The following is a 22,370-nucleotide window of genomic DNA, read 5'->3' as shown; positions in this document are numbered from 1 at the left end:
AGGGCACAGTTCCAGGCAGATGTTCTATACTCATTAAGTATATGTGAATGAATGAAATTGTTCCATGAATAAAGAAATGATGACAATAATTCCCATGACAGGAGCGATCATGTGGCTGAAACTGGTTAGAGAGGGGTTCCTGGGGAAAGAAAGGCTTAACCTTGAGCTCAGAGGATGGGCAGATGCTGGCATTTCAGCTAGGATTAAGGGCTAGCACAGCAAGGAGATTCAGAGGTTGGAGTGTTCCCAAGGCGAGCACTGATAGTCCCGTTAAGTTCACAGAACTCCAAGAAGCCTTCTCTGCCCCTGCAGACTGGATTAAATGCCCTTCTGCTATAGTCAGACTGGGTTATAATTGTTGTGTTACTTATTCATAAGTATATCATGACTTAGGTGTTAGTCACAAAAGGCAGAAGTAGGTAACAAAGGGCTTAAACAAGTGGCAGCAGGAGGGTGAGTTACACAAGAGAAGCTTCCTCTTTTCTCATGCTCAGAGGTCTAGGTTTTGGAGGCTTGCAGCTGTCTTTTGGACAGCACACGGCTTCTAGAATTCAGCCTTGTGTTTAAACTGTCGGAAATCAGGACGTTTTTCAAGCAAGATGAATGGAGGATTCCTTTTAAGAGGCATCATGCCAGGTGATCACAAAAAGCACGCCAATAACCTACCACCCTTTGCTTTGTGGGGTGGTCCTCTGGCTGTGCCCCTAAGAATTAGACATTTCATCTATTTTGTGTGTATTCTTTTCTTGTGGTTGTTTTAAACTATGAAAGTAACGTGTTCTTTGTCATAAGTAAAACCATACAGATATGAGTGTAAAGTTGCGAATTTTCCTCTTCCTGCCCCCCTTCACCCACCTCTCCTAAAATAACCAGTATTAAGAGTGTGGTATATGTCACTCTCCAACCTTCTCTCTGCTCATACCCATATACTTGCACATTTTGAGTGTCTTTTTTATTTTTTTAATGGAGTGAGAATATACTATATTGCTTACGGTGCAACCTTCTTCTACTTAGCACTGTGTCACGGGCTTCCTTCTAGTTGGATGTGTTTAGTTGCACCTCATGCGCTATGATTGCTGGTCAGCATGCCCCTATGTACATGGACCGTGCATGCACCAAATAATAACCATAATTACTTAGCCTTTCCCATATTGGCAGACAGATTGTTGTCAACTGTCTGCCATTTCAAAGAATGCTTTAGTGAATGCCTTTGTATGGGTGGCATCACGTATTAGGGCTTTATTTTGTTTGGATAGATTCTAAAGGGGCATTGCTGGATCAAGGAGTTGGTACACTTTAAATTTTAATACTTTCTGACATATTCCTTTGCCACAAGACTATAACCGTTTACAACCCAGCCAATACTGCAATGAAATTTCCTTTTCTGCCGTATCTTCACCAGCCCTGGATTTTATCCGTCGTTTTCATGTTTAATCTGATGGCAGTCTTGTTTCCATTTTTACTTCCCTAACTGCTTTACTCTCAGAGTAGAGCATTGTTTCAGGTATATACGTTTCATTGATACTTTTCCTTCTGTGAGTCGCCTGTTCTTGGGGACTTTAATACCTGGTAAACGAAGCTCCCCTTCGCTAGACTTCTTTTTTTTTTTTTTTTTGTGGTACACGGGCCTCTCACTGCTGTGGCCTCTCCCGTTGCGGAGCACAGGCTCCGGACGCGCAGGCTCAGCGGCCATGGCTCACGGGCCCAGCCGCTCCGCAGCATGTGGGATCCTCCCGGACCGGGGCACGAACCCGTGTCCCCTGCATCGGCAGGTGGACTCTCAACCACTGCGCGACCAGGGAAGCCCCACTAGACTTCTTTATCATAGTTTCTTGGTTATCCTCCCATACAAAGTTGAAAATCATTTTACCCAGGTGCAAATGAACACCCAAGTTGCTGGACTTTTTACTGAAGCTCCATTAAACTTACAGGTGAATTCAGAAAGATTTCTGTTATATTCATAACACTGTCTTCTCATCAAGGAACATAGCTTGTCTTTTTCGTTCCGTCTTATGAACTTCAAGAAAATTCTATGGTTTTCTTTATTTAAGACCCATACTCCTTGTTGAATTTATTCCCAAGGATTGTGTAGTTCTCTCTCTTTTATAATGGGAGTGAGGCAGTTTATTAGTCTAATAAGACAGACTGTGCCATCAGGAACAAAGAAAAATGGGCTTTTCTTTGTTTCCTCAACACATGACTCTTAAATAACAAACATGTGATAAGGAGTTGTACTAGAGTGTGCTCCTCCTATCCATGTATATTAATATTTTCTTAAATGATGCTTTAAACTAATGTCAGTATCAACTGGTAAGACTTAGGGCTGGCACTACGTATCAGTCCTTTTTCCTGTGGGGTCTCGAGTCTGTGGAAATGTCACAGGACTTGAAAAGGCTTAAATAACCCCATGTGGGCAGTGGGTATTTGGGGGAAGCTTCAGTGTGCGTTCTTAGTTTGTACCAGGAGAGATCCATTAGCTGTCGACTCTATCCTGGAGTCACAGAAGGAACACTGAGTGTGACCAGTAGGCCTGTCTGGACCCAGATTGTGCCCGAGCTCCTGTCCCACTGTCAGCCGGGACACCACCTTACCGTGTGGAATCACTGGGGCCTTGAATGGAGCTGTACGACTTTAACAGACGCCCTTCTCGGGTGGTCACGGGAAGCTTGGGTCCAAGGAGCATTCCCCACTGCTCATCCTGTAGGACCTCTTTGCCCAGACTGCAGGGTCGAGGCTGACCAGGCCACGCTCTGCCACCAAAGGCAGCATCACTCAAAGCCAGGAGCCTGCCCTTGACTCCTTTCAAAGGGAAAGACCCGGGCCTCCCTGGTGGCGCAGTGGTTGAGAGTCCGCCTGCCGATGCAGGGGATACGGGTTCGTGCCCCGGTCTGGGAGGATCCCATATGCCGCGGAGCGGCTGGGCCCGTGAGCCATGGCCGCTGGGCCTGCGCGTCCGGAGCCTGTGCTCCGCAACGGGGGAGGCCACAACAGTGAGAGGCCCGCGTACCGAGAAAAAAAAAAAAAAAAAAAAGGGAAAGACCTCAAGGAAGTTGTGACGCAGCCTAACCTACCTTCCTTATAAGGGCTCTCCAAGTCCCCTAACTACGTTGCCATCAGGTAAAAGTAACAATTTCCTTTAGTAATAATTATCTCTAATAATAACCGTCTGGATGAGTAAGGACGTGCACACCCCTCCCCCAGCCTTGTTGACAGTGGGGGGATGTTTATCCCAACGCCACCCCTCCACCCACCGTCTTCAGTCTAGTGTCGAAGGAGGGAAGAACACCAGGCTACCGGTCTCCCAGTCTTCTGGTTTGGGCTACACCATAGATTAACCAAAACCCTCGGGCAAGTCACGGAGTCTCTTTGAACGTTGTTCCCTTTTTTACAAAACGGGAATTTTCAATACCTACCCTGTTGTTGTAGCATTGTTAGATACAGCCAATAAGATAACGTGTGAAGGTACATTCAAGACTCAGCCGTTGGGGCCTCCCTGGTGGCGCAGTGGTTGAGAGTCCGCCTGCCGATGCAGGGGATACGGGTTCGTGCCCCGGTCTGGGAGGATCCCATATGCCGCGGAGCGGCTGGGCCCGTGAGCCATGGCCGCTGGGCCTGCGCATCCGGAGCCTGTGCTCCGCAACGGGAGAGGCCACAACAGTGAGAGGCCCGCATACCGCAAGAAAAAAAAAAAAAAAAAAAAAAAAGACTCAGCCGTACTGCATGTGTAGGAGGTTGGCGTCCTTCATGCGATCCATAAGTCAGATTTCTTGAATGAATTATTTACACCCTCGACAAATATGCCTGTATGGCTGCAGCATCCTTTGGGGCTCCAGTGGCCAAGTGGACAGGGGCGCAGATGTCTCCTTTCACTGGGTCACCTTCGTCCTCTCGTTCATGTAGGCCAAAGGGCTAGAGCAAGACAGCACTTCAGGCTACTCTGATGTTCAGAGATCCACAATCTGAATTACAGTAAATCTGGATTTACAGAATGAAGTTCAGCATGTGTGTTTACTAGCTCATTATTATGTACATGAAGTAGTAAGTGACAAAAATGTATTCATTCTCTCTTTAGTCTAGAAATTTTCAAAGCACTTCAATTTTACCCGCACTATTCTGTAGCTTATTCCTTGATCATATCACGTTTCTTGGTGAAAAATATTTGGCACAAAGCATGGTTATAGTTGTAAAGACAGAATAAGTTCAGGAGATATAATTCTTAAATCCTTGCTACCACTATGGACACCGTTGGACTTTCCCGATTTGCTTGTGCTGCAGTGACATTCTTTGTCCTTTCTTGTTTGGGGTTCTAAACAGTTTATTCAGTGACATGATTTTACTTTACCTGGAATCTCATAAGTCGGATCCGTCATTTAGGCCAATAATAGCAATGGGGTCATGGGGAGGCCGTGACAAACCTACTTGCCCACAGCAAAGCAACCACTGAAGACAGCTTGTCACATCAAATATGGTCCATTTGAATTTTGTCGGGGTTCCTCTCTCAGCATGTGTACGTGTGTGTGCAACACTGGCTTGTAACATCCATGGGCTGGATGGACTAACCTGTTTAATGACTAATGTTGACTCTCACTAGCCTCCTAAAAACAATCAGATCAAACGCCCCAGGCCCTTAGAAATCTTTCACAAAATTTGACGTGTGCCCGGTTATATAAATACCAGCAGTGAGTCATAGCCGAACCCCAAGCAGAAATAAATCAGTCCCACAGTTGAGAAGCAAGTAAAAATTTTGCACAAGTTAAAGATACTGGGATGATGCATTATCCCATGTAGAAAAGAAGCTCATAAACATTCTTGTCCACGTCTCCAGAGGGCCACCGTGGAGAGCCTCTTAGCATTTCTACCACCCTAGTGATGGGAGACTGGTGCGTGAGCTTGGGGAGACAGCCCACGTGGTGCTGTGTTCCCAGGTTCCGTCTGTACCCTTCGCCATGCTGTGTGGTGCTGATGCCAGAGCATTAGTGACCTGATTTCTTTTTTCCTCATTTTCTTGGCATGGCTCAGATATATGATGACTTCAGCCTCACTCTGTTCATCCTCCACATTTATGCTTGTAGTGCTTGCTACGCATTATAGTTTAAAAAATAATCTTTGCTTCAGGGTCTTTGGAATTTTCCATAAAAATCCATCTTTATCCAAAAGTTCTCTTTGTTCTGCTCAGCTAATCCTCTCTGTTTAAAGTAAACATTTGGCCCCAACTGCGATATCTAATTCAAAGTGGAAAGAGGGGTTGGTTCAGGATAATAGAGTGATGGTTAGGATCTCAAGCCCAGAGGTCAAGAAGTTCTGGATTCTTCTCCCAGCTCTGTGTCGCCCTGGACAAGTGGCTTAGCCTCTCCGTGTACCAGTGTTCTCACCAGTAAGCTGGGAAATAATCGTACACCCCTCACAGAGTGCTCGGGAGACGTAAAGATCTCAGAACAGTGTCCATCAGAGAGCAAGCACTCAGGAAATGTTAGCCGAGATAGTTTCATCGTCATTATGATGGTGGTCATTGGGTTTCATAAGCTCCAAATGCAAATAGGCATTCGCTTCTTCTTCTCTTAGAATAAATGCATTTGTAAATGTTCATAGATGACATTTCAGAATGTTACAGTTGAGTCAGAGAAAGGAACAGAGCCTCGGAGCTGCTTGCTCAGAGATCTACAGCCAGATTTAAGGTGCTAGAGAAATCAAGAAAAAGAATCGACTCCTAATCATGGAGCGAGTATGTACGTCAGCAGGGTGCGTAAGTATGTAGGCAGAGAGAAAGCATAGAAAGTTAGTGAAAAGACTCCCCCGATCCCAGAGTCAATCTATTCCAGACTGTTGTTTACGGAGTTGTTGTGTGAGCTGTTTCGTTTTGTCTTGTTAATAAAGAAGCCTGTTAAACTCGGTTCTACAGTGGAATAGACAGTCTTAAGATATTAACCAAGAGATAACATCATTTGGGGACCATATAACCTTACAAGGATTAAAAAATGAGTAGGAAATGGAAATTTTCACAACAGTAAAGATGTGAGATCAAGGTGAGAGATAAGTAAGGAATCTTCAATTACATGGGAAGCTTTGGTTGTTTTAAAATACACTAGAATTTTCATAGTCATATTTCTTCCTGGTCAAGCCTCCTACCGTCTTGAATTAAAGTTAAATTTAAGTATATACGCTTCATGTTTAAGTGAAAGGTCAAGAGGGTCTGAGGAGGGGCCTATAACACTAAAATATATCCTGGAACGAACTAACACTTTTCTAGATTAATACATCAAGCGTAAAATGCTCTTTGTTTTCCCTGAAGTACTCAAGAAACCAACAGGAGAAAACTGAGTTAGCCAAATGTGGTAGCTGTTGGGTAGTTTGTTCTTTGTAGAACTCCTGTCCAGGTGTGAGAAGTGACAGAGAAAACCAGGGGTATATTTTGGACTTCCCTTGTGTTGTCTCTGTTTCCAGGAAGCGCTAAGTATGGATAACACTGCCCAGAGCAATGACTCTGACGACCAAAGAGACCAGGCTTCGTTTTACTGCCACTCCCTGTAAACCACAACCTCATGTGTGGGTGTCAAGTTCTTGGCCACAGCTCCAGCTAGACAGAGTGAGCTGTCTCCTTTAGAGGGGTATATAGATCCTTGAGAAAATAAAACATGGCTGGAAAACTACCGGGAAGACAAATGATCTAATTTAACCCAAACCACTTTTTTTTTTTTTTTCTTTTGCGGTACGCGGGCCTCTCACTGCTGTGGCCTCTCCCGTTGCGGAGCACAGGCTCCGGACGCACAGGCTCAGCGGCCATGGCTCACGGCCCCAGCCGCTCCGCGGCATGTGGGATCTTCCCGGACCGGGGCACGAACCCGCGACCCCTGCATCGGCAGACGGACTCTCAACCACTGCACCACCAGGGAAGCCCAACCCAAACCACTTTTTAAAATACAGACGAACAGAACAGTAACAGTGGGAAATTATAGGAACCCAGACTCTTTGAGGGGATTGAAATCCAAAGGTTGCTGACTATCTATGTTCTTGGAAGACGCTGTTCCCACAGGTAGCTTTGCCTCCACGTGTACTTCTGAATTTTCCACGCTTCCACAAATGCAAATTTTCTGAGGACCTTGGGTTTGAGAAAGATTTTTAAACTGTATTCTTTTGCCACAGTAATGGTTGAGTTTGCTTCATGTCATAGAAGGTGTAATGGGAGCGTTGGAGCTGTAGACAGAGGAGTGGTCCTTTATCAAAGACAGGAGATTACCCAGCCCTGTGTCCCATTGGTTTTCCTAATCCAGGATGAGGCAAGTAAAGGAAGTATTCATCTTACTAAAAGTAAAATAAGGGGACTTTCAGCCTTTCATATAATAATTTCACTGCTATTTTAGGGAACAATAACAGTTTCCAGCTCAACACCTTTTTCTGACAGCAATATGTTTTTTTTTAATTGAAGTATAGTTGATTTACAGTGCTGTGTTAATTTCTGCTGTACAGCAAAGTGAATCAGTTATACACATATATACATTTTTTTAAATTTTCTTTTCCATTATGGTTTATCTCAGGATATTGAATATAGTTCCCTGTGCTACACAGTAGGACCTTGTTGCTTATCCATTCTGTATGTAATATTTTGCACCTGCTAATCCCAAACTCACAGTCCATCCCTCCCCCATGCCCCCTCCCCCTTGGCAACCACAAGTCTGTTCTCTACTGTCTATGAGTCTATTTCTGTTTCGTAGATGTGTTCACTTGTGTCCACTCAGCACCTTTTTGTGGAAGAATTTGAAGAGCCATTTCTATATGAGCAATTTGATCATTTTTTTACCGTATGGCCATGAATGTCAGTTAGAAGATCCGAGTCCAACTGCCCTTGGCACTTCCTGGACTGTGTGGCCATCTCTCTCCAAGCCTTGTTGCCCTTACAGGCACCCATCTTTTCAAATTTGGAGATTATCACCCTGGTTACCTGTCAGGGCACACTTAGCTCTTAGCAGGGTTCTCTCAGCTTCTCCGAGAAGGTTCTCCTTTGAATCTAAACTTCTGATTTTCTTTTCACGGCAGCTGACTTCTGTTATAGGATTTGACTTCATAGGGGAACAGCTTGTCCTGTGTGCCAGTTGACATCCAAAGGACAGGAAAAAAAGAAGTCGGAAAAAATCTTTGTTTAAGGTTTATACTTAAGAGGCTAATCATGTGTCCCCCTGTTGCATCCTGTCTATGTCTGTGTGTCTGCAGCTAAGGAGTCACCTTTACCCAGTACTTACTGGGTGCCCATGTGACATCATAGAAATAGCAGTGGATATCCCTGTCTATCTCATGGGAAATATCAGAGGTACAGGAAGGTGTATAGTGCTACTGCCATCTCTTTGCATATTTTAAATCTATAGATTCTACCAAAAATGGGTTTATTTACCCAAAAAACCAAACCTGCAGTTGGAAGATTTTTATGAAGGACCAGATAAATCAGCTGGATGCTAGTTAACACAATTCTTCATTCACATATTGAATTTTAACTATGTGTCAGGCATTGTGCTGAGGAGATGTAGGAAAGCTGGTGACAAGTAAGCCCAAACCCTGCCTCAAAGTAATCTGGCAAGAAAGGCAGTCTGGTAACCAGGCAACCACAGTACAGCCCAATGAGTGCAGCATTGGGACCCGGGGTATAGGGTGCCAGGGAGCACAGAGGAGACTAGGCCTAGGGGATGGCTTCGCAGAAATGTGATTCCTGGGAACTGAACTGATTATGTGTTTACCAGGTGAGTGGGAGTGGGGACGGGGGTAGAGGCAATCCTATGTAGAGAAAAGAGCTTGAGCAGAGACCTTTAGCCGAAAGGGAGCATGGCCTATCCAGAAAACTACAAACAGTTTAAGCCTCATAAAACATAGTGCAAGGGCAAGCGTAGAGACCAGACAGACAAGCAAGGTCAGACCGTGAGTGGCCTGTGGTCACTCATTGAACAAATACTTATTGGATGCCATCTACCCGTGTGCCGGACACTGTCACAGACACTTAGAGCAACATCTGTGGGGCCCACGGTCTGTGAACAGGATGCAGCCCTGAAGCACCTCAGATACCCTTGTAGGAATTTGGATGTTTGTGATCTGACCATAGTGTGGAGGGAAGGAGGGCTTGGAGACAAGAAGACCACGAGTGACCTGACCCAAGGCCTGGTGGTGGGGCTGGAGAGAACTGGACAGATTAAGAGTGACTACACGGACTTCCCTGGTGGCGCGGTGGTTAAGAATCCGCCTGCCAATGCAGGGGACATGGGTTCGAGCCCTGGTCCGGCAAGAGCCCACATGCCACGGAGCAACTAAGCCCGCGTGCCACAACTATTGAGCCTGTGCTCTAGAGCCCGTGCTCCACAGCAAGAGAAGCCACCACGAGAAGCCCGTGCACCTCAACGAAGAGTAGCCCCTGCTCACCGCAACTAGAGAAAACCCGCACGCAGCAACAAAGACCCAACGCCGCCATAAATAAATAAATAAATTAAATGTATTTAAAGAAAAATAACAGGGACTAGGGAAAGAGTATGTTTGGGACCAGGAAATCTGTGCCTATGAGGACTGAGAGGGATTCAGGGAGACCCTCAGGCTTCTGGGTGGGATGCATTCATTCAAAAGGAACCCAAGAGGAAGGTTGGGTCTGTGGGAACCCAGGTAGTCTAGTAGATGGTGAACCCAGTTTTGGAAATGTGGAGTGTGAGGTGCCACAGGGGCACTCAGGTGGAGATGGGTGGGTCTGGAGCTTAAGAGAAGCCTGAGAAATCTGGAGAGATGGATCAGGGACTCCTGAGCAGACAGGGAGTAATAAGCTGTGGGAGGGGGAGGGATTGCTGAGCCAGAGGGGAGAGGGAGCGGAGGTGAGGGCCCCAGGTAGAACCCTGGGGACACCGATATTTGAGACACAGGAAGAGGAGGCCTCCAGGAGAAAGAGCTGGAATAGACGAGCTAGGAGGAGAACCTAGAAACTTCAGCATCCCTGAAGCCAAGGAGGAAACAGCGTGTCCCAGAGGGAGCGGCCCACAGGGTAGATCCGCCCAGGGGTCAGAAAGACGACCACAGCAAGTGCCCGTCTGGCTTAACAGGAAGAGCGTGTGTGAGGGCCGCGGACAGAGAAGCCAGAACCCAGTGGGTGCGCTCAACACAGCATTATGTGTGTCATGTGACCAGAGTGTGCTAGAGCTGTGGTTCTGGGGCCACAGACGGGGTTCCTGCACTTCGGGAGCTGCTATTCTAACAGGCTGAGGGGTAGATGGGAGAACAAAAGTGGGACTAAGGAGCACAGGTACCACTTTACGGAAGTCATCTGTGAAAGGGAGGTGAGAAAGAGGGCGGTAACAAGAGCAAGAGAGGAGGCCAGAGAAGGTTTAGTTTTCACGTGGAAGAGACTTAAGCATGTGAGAACGAGGATGGGAAAGAGCCCGTCAAGTAGCCAAGATCAGACAAGCGGGAGAGGGGAAGATGGCAGCTCCTGCCAAGGTCAGAGAGACAGAAATGCAGAGACCCAGGGGGCTAGCCCTAGACTCGCGCTGCTCAGACTGGCCTTTCCAGCATAACAAGAGAGAGGAGGTGACGAAGGGTGTGGGGCAGATGTGTTTTGTGGAGGATCGTTTTAGGGAGAGAAGCCACAAGAAATTTAGTTTCTGCCTGATGGATTCCATATTGCAGATGAAGGAAGAGGTGAGTCTATCTGCTGAGAAAGAGGGAACGAGGCAGCCTGGGAATACAGAGAACAGGGGTGGGAAAGATGGACAGATAACTGCACAGTGAACAGCCCGGTTGAGGATGGAGGCAATGAGAGTGTAGGGGCAGCTCCCTGTGTTGTACATTTGATTCCAGCCGCTCCCAAAGCCCAAGTAGAAGTCTGCAAATCTAGATAAGAGCGGAATAGGTAAATAATGAGATGAGTCCAAGGTCAGAGATTTGCGGACAGTGAGTTGTGGGTCCTGACAAGGGTGAGGTTAAGGTGATGACTATGAAATGTACGGTAGAGTGAGGAAGGACAGACAGGAGGAGGGAGAAGACAGGGCGGTCAAGAGGGTGAAGAGTTCAATGGCGTTTGGAGTAGCTAGAGGGGGAGGGGCAGAGAGCGCCTCACAGATCTCCCGGACAGGAGATCAACTGTGCCGCCTGGACACCAGACCTACCCTCAGGGACAGGGTATCACCTACTGGTCCCGCTCCCGCTCCTGGGGCCGGGGGAGGGGAGGAGGTACAACACTCCAGCCAGGGCCCAGCTGTTAAGGAACACTCGCTGTTAACATTGGCGTGAAATGATTGGCAGGACGGAGGTGAGGTGGTGACTCTTGGTTTCAAGATGCTCAGTCGGCCGTTAGAGATGTTGCTGGTCTCTAGAGCCCAAGTTTAAAATGTCAGGATTCCTTTTAGGGTTTAAAGATCTAAGACAGTTCATACCAGGGAGATCACATGGGATTTGTTACCCATTTCCCTGGAGCCTGTGGTTTTTTGGTTTTGTTTTGTTTCACTTTTTAATATCCTGTCATTTTGCTGACTTTCTGGGGGAAAAAATTAGGCATTAGAACACCATGAACCTGGCAGATATCGGGATTTACTAAGGCAGGTAGGACCCAAGAAAAGCCTTCTGGAGCCAGATAAGTTTGGAAGTCAGACATTACATATGGACGACTACCCACAGCACAGAGAATGCTGATCTGGAGTGTAACGAGGCCCCCGTGCCATGCCATCTGGGGCCAGAACCAGGCTGGGCTTGAAGGTCAGCTTCATATTTACAGTGGTTGGAGTCTCGGTAGATGTGGCCCTAATTTAAAGTGTCTTTACTCTGGAAAGCCCATGAATGGTTAGACACTTGCCTTTCATAGACACTTGCCTCTGAACAGCCGGTGAACCTCTGTACTTACAACAATCTTGGGACAGAATTGTGACTCCAGGCCTAATTCATTCCAAAGACATCTCAGACACTTTCTTAGGTGAATTTCAAGGCCATAGCTCTTCCTCTTTCCCAGCCACAGTGGCTATTCTTCCTGGTGTTGGCTAGAGGTGCAGCAGTGTTTGTGAGTGACATGGCCAGAATAGCAGTAGCTAACTGATGGATGCTGAACGACAGCATCCTTATAGCCCCCAGGTAACATGCAAGGCTTGCCACATACTTAATGTGTAAAGTTATTTCTAGGGCTGAATCTCAGACTTCCTTCTATCTAAACCTTGTCTAGATAATCTCGTTTAGTCTCCTGCCTTTAAGTGCTGTCTGTATGCTGACGACCTTCAAAGATCCATAGCCGAGATGTCCCCTGGACACCAGGCTCACCTAGTCAACTCTCTTACCTGACTTCTGTGTTTGGAATGCTATGGTGTCTCACACCCAATAGGGGACTCCCCAGTGGAGGTCTTGCCTTTTCCTCCCAAACCTTCCCTCCCCCAGTCCCTTCATCTCAGTAAGTAGCAACACCATTTGACCAATGACTCAAGCCAAAAAAGTCAACAGTCAGCTTTGATTTCTCCCTTTTCCTCACACCCACCACATAGTCCATCACCAGGTCCATTTATGTTACCTCCAAAAAGCTCTCAAGTCAATCTACTTCTCTCCGTCTTCCCTACGCCCCCTAGTCCAAGCCATCGCCTTCTCTTACCTGGATGACCACAGAACTCCTGGCTTCCTGCTCTGCCTGTCCCTCTCCAGGCCACGTCCATCCCTGCAGCCAACTGGAGCCTCTATCCCACCTCTGCTTGGACCATTTGATGGCTTCCCACTGCTCTTAGAACAAAGCACCGTGTTCTTCGCTGTGACCTGGAATGACCTCAGCATTGTCTTCTCTTCCAAGTTCACCTATTCCCCGCTACTCTCACTGCCTGCCTTTCTGTTCCTTAAGACCACTAAGCCCTCCTGCAGGCCTGTGCCTTCCTCCAACTCTTTATACAGCTGTTTATTCTTCATCTCTCAGCTCAGATATCACCTCTTTGAAGACAAGGGGTTTCCTTGTCTAGTTCATCTGAATAAGCTCCTCCAAGGAAACCCCAGCTCATTAATTTCATTTCTTCAGTTCCTATCACAGGAAATGTTTATCCTGTTCGTGTATATTTCACTTCATTCTTTTATCCTTATCAGTTCACCTGTCATGTGATCCCCTATCATGTTTAGGTCTGGAGATGTGGTGTGAACCAGACAAAGTTCTCTTTGTGCCCTGGAGCTTACATTCAAATGGAGAAGATAGACAGGCAGACAAATAACAAGTAAATAGACAATATAATGTCAGGTAGTGAACATGCTATGAAGAAAAACAGGGTAAGCAAATTGAGACAGACAGGTAAAGTGAACAATACGTGATGGAAGGAAGTATAAGAACTAATGGCTGATAAGAAAACATCACAAATAAGTGGGCAATGGGTGTTTTATTCAAACTGGTGTTGAAGAAGTAAACTATTATGAGAAAATGAATTTTAAGCCATACCTCACAGCATAAGTTCCAGGAGGAGTAAAAAGCTAAATGCGCAAATGAAACTATAAACTAGACAAAATTACCTTAGCTAAAGATGGGTAAGAATGACAGAGTCCAAAAGTATGGAAAGAAACTCCATGAAATGAAGGATCAACTACATAATAACTTAATATTTCTGGTATCAAAAGAAAATCATAAAATTAGGAAGTGAACAAATTGGGGGAAGTGCTGAAAATGGAAATAATAAAAAAGCTAATAATAAGAATATAGCATATCTACTCAATTCTAAAGGTCTTTCTTCTGGCATTTTAATGCTTCTTGAAATCAGGATATGTTTTCCCATCACGATGTACATTTAATTTGGCCAATAAAAATGTTAAGTCAATAGTAAATCTTACAAGTAATAACCTCTTCGTCTTACAATCAAAATGTGATTTTCTTAAAGTGCCTACAAATTAGTATCAACGCTGAAATTCCTGGCAGAAAATACCTAATTCATTCATTCATCCAACAAATATTTGAGTGTTTATAAGGTAGCAAGGTGGTAGGTGTACAGTGGTAAACAATATAGACATAAATCCTTGCTTTCAAGTGCCTTTTCTAGGCCAGTCATGGGTGGTGCCCTGTACGCTACTTATAGACAATCTAAGATCCATTCTTTCAGCGAGAATAAGTACCATGGCCAAGGCCACTCAGTAGTTAAGTGGTAAAAGCAGATCCAGTCACGTCTGCCTGGCTCTAAACCCTGTGCTCTTTCCTCAAATTACCGTAATTGTTGAGCTCAGTGGAGTTTTCACACCCAGTCTTGCTGACAGAGCTGTTCTTCCCTGTGCCCTTCTTTCTGCTCTCGTGCCTCAGCGCTGGGTTTAGGACTCCATCAAGGAACAGTTGGTGGAAATAGAAAGCATTGCCGTTGATGCTCCAGCCAGAGCTAATGCCTTTTTAGCAAAGAATAAAATTTTGCCAACAAGACATATAAAAAGACTAATCCTACATTATTTAGGGGCCCTCCTATATAGTTTTAAAACTTGTGCTAATATACAGTTTTATCATTTAAGTTCGAACACGTATTTTAGCAATAAAAAGTAAACAGTTTTCAGTCATGGATTGGGGAAGGATGAGAAGGAAAAAGAACAAACCATACACTGTTCTCTATGTCTGAGAGAAACGTAATTAGAAGTTGTATTGAGCTGGGGATTCTGGAAGCAGAACCTGCGTTGGGAAATTCTTGTGCAAGTGATTTATTGAGTGTGTGCTCTCTGGAGAAGGGGAGAGGGAAGCAGTGGGCAGCGGGGAAAAATTAAACAAGGATGTGTTCTCCACTGGAGACTAGCTTCCACCTGATCCCACAGGGAGCTCTGGAGCATGAATTGTACCAGAGTGATGAGTCCCACAGTGAGGCAGGGGAGGTGACCTTTTATACCCCTGTGTCAGCTAGCTTGGCTTCACAAGAAAGAATGAAATAATGCCATTTGCAGCAACATGGGTGGACCTAGAGATGATCATACCAAGGGAAGTAAGACAGAGAAAGACAAGTACCGTATGATATCACTTCCATGTGGAATCCAAAAAAAATAACACAAATGAACTTACTTACAAAACAGAAACACACTCACAGACTTAGAAAACAAACATGGTTACCAAAGGGGAAAGGCAGTGGGAAGAGAGATAACTAAGGCGTCTGGGATTAGCAGACACACACACTACTATATATAAAATAGATAACCAACAAGGTCCTACTGTAGAGCACAGGGAACTATATTCAATACCTTGTAATAACCTATAATGAAAAAGAATCTGAAAAAGTGTATATATATATATATATATATATACACACACACACACATATGTACAACTGAATCACTTTGCTGTATACCAGAAACTAACACAACACTGTAAATCACCTATACTTCAATAAAAATAGATTAACTAATTAGAAGTGTATTACTATACAGAAAGCTGACTCTCCTGCCCAGTCAGTTGCCTGTGCCTAAAGACAGAGGTGATGTTCTGGGGACATTTTTAAAATAAAGTGCTTCTTCCTGGACATCCATTCCCACGACCTCCAGTCTACTTTATTGTCTACTAGGTGGGAAAGTTAGTTTGGAAATGCCATCCTGACAAGGCCACCAGTACCTCAGAGGGTCCCTCATGGAGGATGGTTAAAACAGAATATTCTATGACCACATCTTCTCCAGCAAGAATTATTCAAAAACGGTGTATTTGGTTTAAAGATTTTTCTTTTCCTGTTTGTCTGCACAGAGATCAGGAATCTATTTCAAGTTAAGATACAGTAAGAATCAGGTGAATAGCATCCATTGATTGTATAATAATTTCCTTCAATACCTATTTTCATAGCATGGAACTTACTTTATGCTGTGAAGGATACATACATAACAGATACCTAGTATTTCACACACACACACACACACACACACACACACACACACACCTTCCTTAAAGGGACAGAGAAACCATCACCTACTCCATATAAAGTGGCTGACCCATTTCCAGAATGCCTGTTGCTATTATGTAGGTTCAGCCTACAAATAAAATTTAACATGTTAACCTTTTAACCAGAACTTCTCAGAATTATTTTCTGATATTAACATAAAATGCTTGTTGGGTTTTTTTCTATTACTTTCACCCCAGCGGACAGCTATCTCCCCCACAAGAAGATATTTCAAAATGAAGTTAATATGGATGATAATGAAAACTAATAACCTTTATCAAATTACAGTGAGATTTGCCCTATAAGCTGCTTAGAGTGCCTATGGAAACATGACCTGCTGAGTTTTATTGTAGGAGATATAAGATGGCGTTTCTTATTTATTTATTTATTTTTGGCTGTGTTGGGTCTTTGTTGTGGTGTGCGGGCTTCTCACTGCAGTGGCTTCTCATCATGGTGGCTTCTCTTGTCGCAGAGCACGGGCTCTAGAGTGCAGGCTCAGTAGTTGTGGCTCGCGGGCTCTAGAGCACAGGCTCAGTAGTTGTGGCCCAGGGGCTTAATTGCTCCGTGGCATGTGGGATCTTCCTGGACCAGGGCTTGAACCCGTGTCCCCTGCATTGGCAGGCAGATTCTTAACCACTGCGCCACCAGGGGAGCCCCAAGACACCGTTCCTAATGCTGTTTGTGGGTTTCTTCCCTCCACAGGCCTTGAACCGGGGCATTGCTGCTGTCAAGGAAGATGCAGTGGAGATGCTGGCCAGCTATGGGCTGGCCTACTCCTTAATGAAGTTCTTCACGGGGCCCATGAGTGACTTCAAGAACGTGGGCCTGGTGTTTGTCAACAGCAAGCGGGACAGGACCAAAGCTGTCCTGTGCATGGTGGTGGCTGGTGCCATAGCTGCTGTCTTCCACACCCTCATAGGTAAGGCTGTTGGCTAGCTTTGCTAATTCCTTCTTCCTCTTAATTCATTTTCGTGTATTTATTGTAGTAAGTGATTTCTTCCATAATTATTAAATATCATGATAATTTTAAGGGATGGAAGGAATGGAGTTTGTGCTCCTAAGTCTAGAAAAGAAAATGTCCTTTGTCTGGCAAGCTGTATGTCTCTGGTTCCCAAACCCTGTGTCAGTCAGGAAGGAGTTTCATTAACAGGTGAGCAGATCTAGGATTAGCATTAGGTAAAGTCAAAAAAAAATGTCAGGTGCTTTTGTTAGAGACAGACATTCCTTTTTTCTTTTTTAATTGAAGTATAGTTGATTTATAATGTTATGTTAGTTTCAGGTGTACAGCACAGTGATTCAGCTATATATATACATATGTGTATATGTATATCATATATATGCAGTATATAGATATGTTCTTTTTCAGATTCTCTTCCACTATAGTTTATTAGAAGATAATGAATATAGTTCCCTGTGCTATACAGTAGGACCTTGGTGTTTATCTTATCAGACTCAATCTTAAGAATAAAAATAGAATGAGTGTTATTCAGGATTAATTCTTATCAGCAGTGAAAACAAATGAGATTGTTTTATGTATTAAAATTATCTCATTTTAGGGCCCCATGTTTCTATTTCAGATGAGACTCAATACTCTGGGCATAACATTCTTTCCATGAAACAACAAGAAAATTTTATCACACACAGTGACTGGCCTATGGTTTCACCAAGACCTAGGAAAGCCCCTTCCTTTAGAGCTGGAGTTCTACTTCTGCTGCCTTCTTGGTGGTGATAAAAAACCCTAAGGGCATGATCTCAGAACCTCTTGGCTTCAAAACAGTTCAGCTTACCTGGCATAAAAGTTGAATGGCACACCTACTGAACCCAGTTACGTAAAGCCTGTGAACAATACTTCACAAACCCATTGTGTGTCTTCAAATTGGCACTGGTTGTATGCGAACCATGAATGTCCGTGGTGAATGAAGAGCCAGGAGATTAACACAAACCATTTACAGTGTACTCGGGTGTCAACTCATGTTTACTCATGCCAAACCATTTACAGTGTACTCAGGTGTCAACTCATGTTTACTCATATAATTGTGAATCTAAAAGTAAATAGACTGAGGCCTCTGTGGTCTTCCTTTTTAATACAGCATAGGATTTTGTGCTAAGAACAATGTGGGCAAGAGGATGCTTCTCATGGGCCAAATATCTAGGCAAAGTGTTGCAATTGATCATTTCATTTGGGCTCAGAGCTTCAGGGCATGGGGCAGAGAGGAGATGCCTTTCTTTCCCTTAACTTAAACCCCGAATACTAACTTATCCACTGAGTTTTAAAGAAAACTTCTGCAGCTACATTTGATCTGGGCCATTTTCACAGATGGTATATGTACTTGAGAAAATTCCATATGTGAAATGAGTGGGTCTAAATAAATTTTTGCCTAAAAAGGAAGATAAGTTAGTTTCCTTTTAGCTACTTACTTCCAAATAAACCCAACATTCCCTGTTGTAGTCATGCTCAAATGAGACTTTGGGGCTAACAGCTAATTACAAGATGTCAGTAATTAAGGAAAACTTGAGTGTGCTGTGTTATTGACCCTGTGGGGAGGGACATTTGGTCCCTGAAATAAAAATCAAATTCATTTTCCAAGTTAAATGCAAGTTTTTCAATTTTCAAATGGAATCATAACATCTTACCTTTGAACCAAAATGGTTCTACCTCCCAGATATATTTAACAATTGCTTTTATCACTGTTGATATTTTTACAATTATCACTTTTTTTCCTTCCAGGAAACAAATGCTTTCTACAGTTACTAAGAAAGCAATATCAATTTCTTTCAAAGGCTTAAAACTCAAATTTTGATGATTTTCCCTCTTCTAGTTTGTTGGCCTCATTTCAATTTTCTGCCTCATGGTTTGATTCTTCTCTTGCCTTCTACTGTCTGCTGCATCAGGCATCTTTGCTCACCTTCCTTTCTCCATTTTTTCCCTAATCCTGTAAGCTTTTCTATACTCAGATCTTGCCAGTTTTTCCCCATAACCTTGACCACAAGCTCCAGGTGGGATGTTGCTCTCTTGTCATCCTCCACTTTTTCCAACATTATTTTCCTACCATCCATAAACATCCCCCTGTTCAGTTTCTGCTTTACAATGTGTCACCTACACTAGACACTAAAACCCATTTTCACATCTTAGTAATGCTAGAAACAGCCACTGACATCTCTACTTTAACAGTCAGCTCTCGGCTATCTATGCTTGGGACAAGGGAACAGTGACATAGATAAACACAAAAGCAAATATTCCAAATAATTTGACTTGAGAAGCCATTGTCTGCTCTCAGGCAGTCTTCCTAATTGTATTTGCTTGGCCTGATACTGAAATGGGTATGCATTCCCCACATGAACAGCTCCTCAGTAGGGCTTAGAGTAAGTACAAGAAGCCACATGTTACACATTCACCAGCTTAGCCCAGAGTGAGATAGGAACCAGAGTAATCTAGGCTTATAACCAAATTTCTCTATATTATTTTGTTTAGGCAAAACTAGTCTAATTGCCTTAAACTTTCCTTTTTAGGTGCTATTTCCCTATCTCCTTAATAGATTTATTTCTGTTATCTAGACCTTCTAACTTTTCCATAGCATTTATATAAGGGCATCCAAGAGCATAGAGAAGGGAGAAGTTCTTTCTCTTCGGGATTGGTTCTGAAAGGCTTGTGGGGTGGGTCATCTCTTAACTGGCTCTGAAAGTGTTGTTTGTATTCCAGCACAACTCTTTCTGATTTTTCCCTTACCTTTGATACAAGATGGAGTGGAGAATTTGACCCAGTGCTCTAAATGAATACTTTGCTGTAGCCACATAAGATTACAAATGGTGACTCTTTTTGTCTATTACATTTCTGTTAATTCTGTCTAACCTCAGGCTCGTGGTTTTAACAAAATCACCGTGTTCTATGCTTTTTCAGTTTAATGGCCAACTCCTTGGTTTCTTTTTGCTTTGTTTCCTAATTTACCTGTTTATTCATTTTATTCTTTACAATATTAGTTACTTTCCCCAGCAAGATGCCTTCTGTATATTTAATGAATATTTCTCTTTTTTTAGATACACTCAAACACTGATAAAATTCATCCATTTCCCCTTATGATGTCATTAACATGAATGTTTAACCCTAAGCAGACACACCACTAGTATTAGTAGAGCTGACCTTCCTGCTTTGAATGTGGGGGGCTTTGACTAAACAAGAGTGAAAGAATTTCCCTTTGTTTAACTCACCTTTAAAATAGTCCACTCCCCATCTGTCCTATCAGTGGTCCAACAAATTACTTATTGAACAAATAGTACGTGCATGTCATTCAGGTCCTACTGATCAAAAGTTGGGTACGGAGGTGAGATAAATATAAAAGATATTCATCGTTGGGGAGGAAAAGAAGTGGGAGGCACACAGCCACCACGCATTTATGAATCAGGGGAGAATAAAGCAAGAAAATGAGTTCAGTGTTGAATATCACAGGTAACCGGGTGGATGCCCAGTGCTAGGGTGCAGGTAGCCAGGTAAAGGAGGTGTGCAGCCTGAGACTATAGAAGAGCCCGTTAGGCAACAGGGACAGGAAAAGGGGAAGAGAGGAAGAGAGAAAGGGAAGGAGAGCAGGGAAGGGCAAAGTAGAAAGAGGACCAGCAGGGAGGGCGTTAGGCATTGAGCTCTGAGGCTGTAGCTGGGTCCCTTGGAGAGCCTTTGACACCAGTGAGAATTTTTTTGTGACATCTCAGGGACAGCTATATTGAATAAAGCAGATTGATTCTAGTGTTCATGTAAGTATGTTTACTACAGCTTTAACAACAAGGAAGATCTGTATATTCTGCTTATTTACTGCTTTATAACCTTATGATCTCTAAAGAAATTTTTAATATTTAGGAAAGTTCAATGTATTTTGTCAGTCTGCATAATCTCCTGGGTTATGAACTAGTGCTGGGGCAAGGTACTCTTAAGATATTTTTTTTAAAGTTTGTGTGTTCCATGGCACCTCCAGCCATTGGAGAAATCCTGATTCCCAGCATGATCTCTATCTTAGATTTTTTTTCCCCGATCTGGATGAACTTTGACATTTCAAACTTTCAGTATCTACCAATAATCTACCAACTGCTGGAGGATCTTCTCACTTAGAAGGGACTTCAAACCTAAGCGTCACCAGCTTTGAAAAACCAGTTTCAGCTGTAGCTCCTTTCCTTCACTAACCTGGTGTCACATCTGGGCATCCGTTTACTGACCACAGTGAGACATTAGAGGTAGACTCTGGTCAGAGTGGACCAAACACTCCTTTGTAGGGTCAGCTGTTATTGTGCCTGCCCCAATAAAGGAGAGAACTTTCACTAGGTCCTTTTTATTACATTTGCTGTAAATAATGTTTTTTCTTGTGTTTCATATTCATTTTCTCTGATTTTTTTCTCTTTTTGGACCAGACTGGTAAGCCATGCATTCTCTCATCGTTGAGAGATTTGCACATGGTTATGGGTTTCCCCAGACATTTGCACATGGCTGGAGTGGGTCCCACTGATCACACAGGCACTTCCCCAGGAATGTATGGTGGAGATGGTGAGGAAAAGATGGCTCTAGAAAATGTACCACCCCAAACCTTATGCAATTAGCAGCCAAATGAGTAGACACTTGGAATTGTGTTGGACTGACAGACTTAAAATCTAGAGACCCGCTGGCCAAAAAGTTGATATCTATTCTATGTGTACTTGGAGCCTGGCTCAAGATACCCAAGTTGCAGGAGCCTTGCTAAACAGAACACAGTGGGTCAATCCGTAGCACTTGTGAGACTTTTAAACATGGGAACTAAGGAATTAGAATTAGAATAAGGGTTCCCAAATTTGCCCCTTGGAAATGCACATATTATTCTTTTACTAAAAATGGAAAGAGGCTTTTTCTTCAATTCCCACGGGAAAATTATAGGTAATGAGGCTTATTTTGATTAATACTAAATTTCATGGCATTTTGCAACAAGTGCTGGCGACTCTGGATGAACAAGTTTGAGAACCAGTGATTCTGAAAAGGTCCATCGCTCCATTACCCCAGAGTCTCACGGGAAAATAATTCTGAGGTCAGAGGAGCTAGGGATTCGAATGGCCCTTCCTGTTTCTTGTTTGGGCAGCTCAAAGCTGTCTACCTGTAAATAGGTTAAGTCTGTGTCCTGCTGCAGCCATGAACTCCATTTACATCTATTCAAAAACCTTGCTTAATTTTTCTTTCTAACGTTCTACTTTTCATAAGGAATATAAGCTATTTCAGAAGAGTCTTGGTAAGGCAGCTTATAGAAGTTAAAGGTTACTAAATGTCATTAAGGCAGCTAGCCTGGTAATTATAGACTCTATGCAAAGTGCTTTAAACAAATTACCCCCAGCCTATACCTCCAGCCAGAAACAGCTCTGGGACACGGGAGGGGAGGGTGAGGGGATACTGGGTGGAAAACAGCCGCTGGGATTTTACTTTCCCAGCTCACAGAGTGGAAACAACCTTTGTAGTTATAACCAGACTCTTCTTCTACTGCATATGGGAGGAGTGAAAGGAAGGAAGAAAGACGGGAAGAAAGCTTCTTC

General features: G+C 43.8%; 1 protein-coding gene across 2 annotated transcripts in view; it reads left to right on the top strand.

Moving 5' to 3' along the window:
• ANKH (ANKH inorganic pyrophosphate transport regulator) overlaps positions 1-22,370 on the top strand; it is a 145,412-nt gene that overhangs the window by 64,364 nt on the left and 58,678 nt on the right. For both annotated transcript variants that reach the window (XM_060092740.1, XM_060092742.1), the window contains exon 2: positions 16,542-16,758. In XM_060092740.1, coding sequence (XP_059948723.1) covers positions 16,542-16,758 — 217 coding nt within the window. The remainder of the gene's footprint in view (positions 1-16,541; positions 16,759-22,370) is intronic.

Source organism: Mesoplodon densirostris, chromosome 3, assembly GCF_025265405.1.
Source record: "Mesoplodon densirostris isolate mMesDen1 chromosome 3, mMesDen1 primary haplotype, whole genome shotgun sequence".
Taxonomy (NCBI): Eukaryota; Metazoa; Chordata; class Mammalia; order Artiodactyla; family Ziphiidae; genus Mesoplodon; species Mesoplodon densirostris.
The sequence above is the reverse complement of the archived record's forward strand: the minus strand, read 5'-3'. Positions and strand labels throughout refer to the sequence as shown.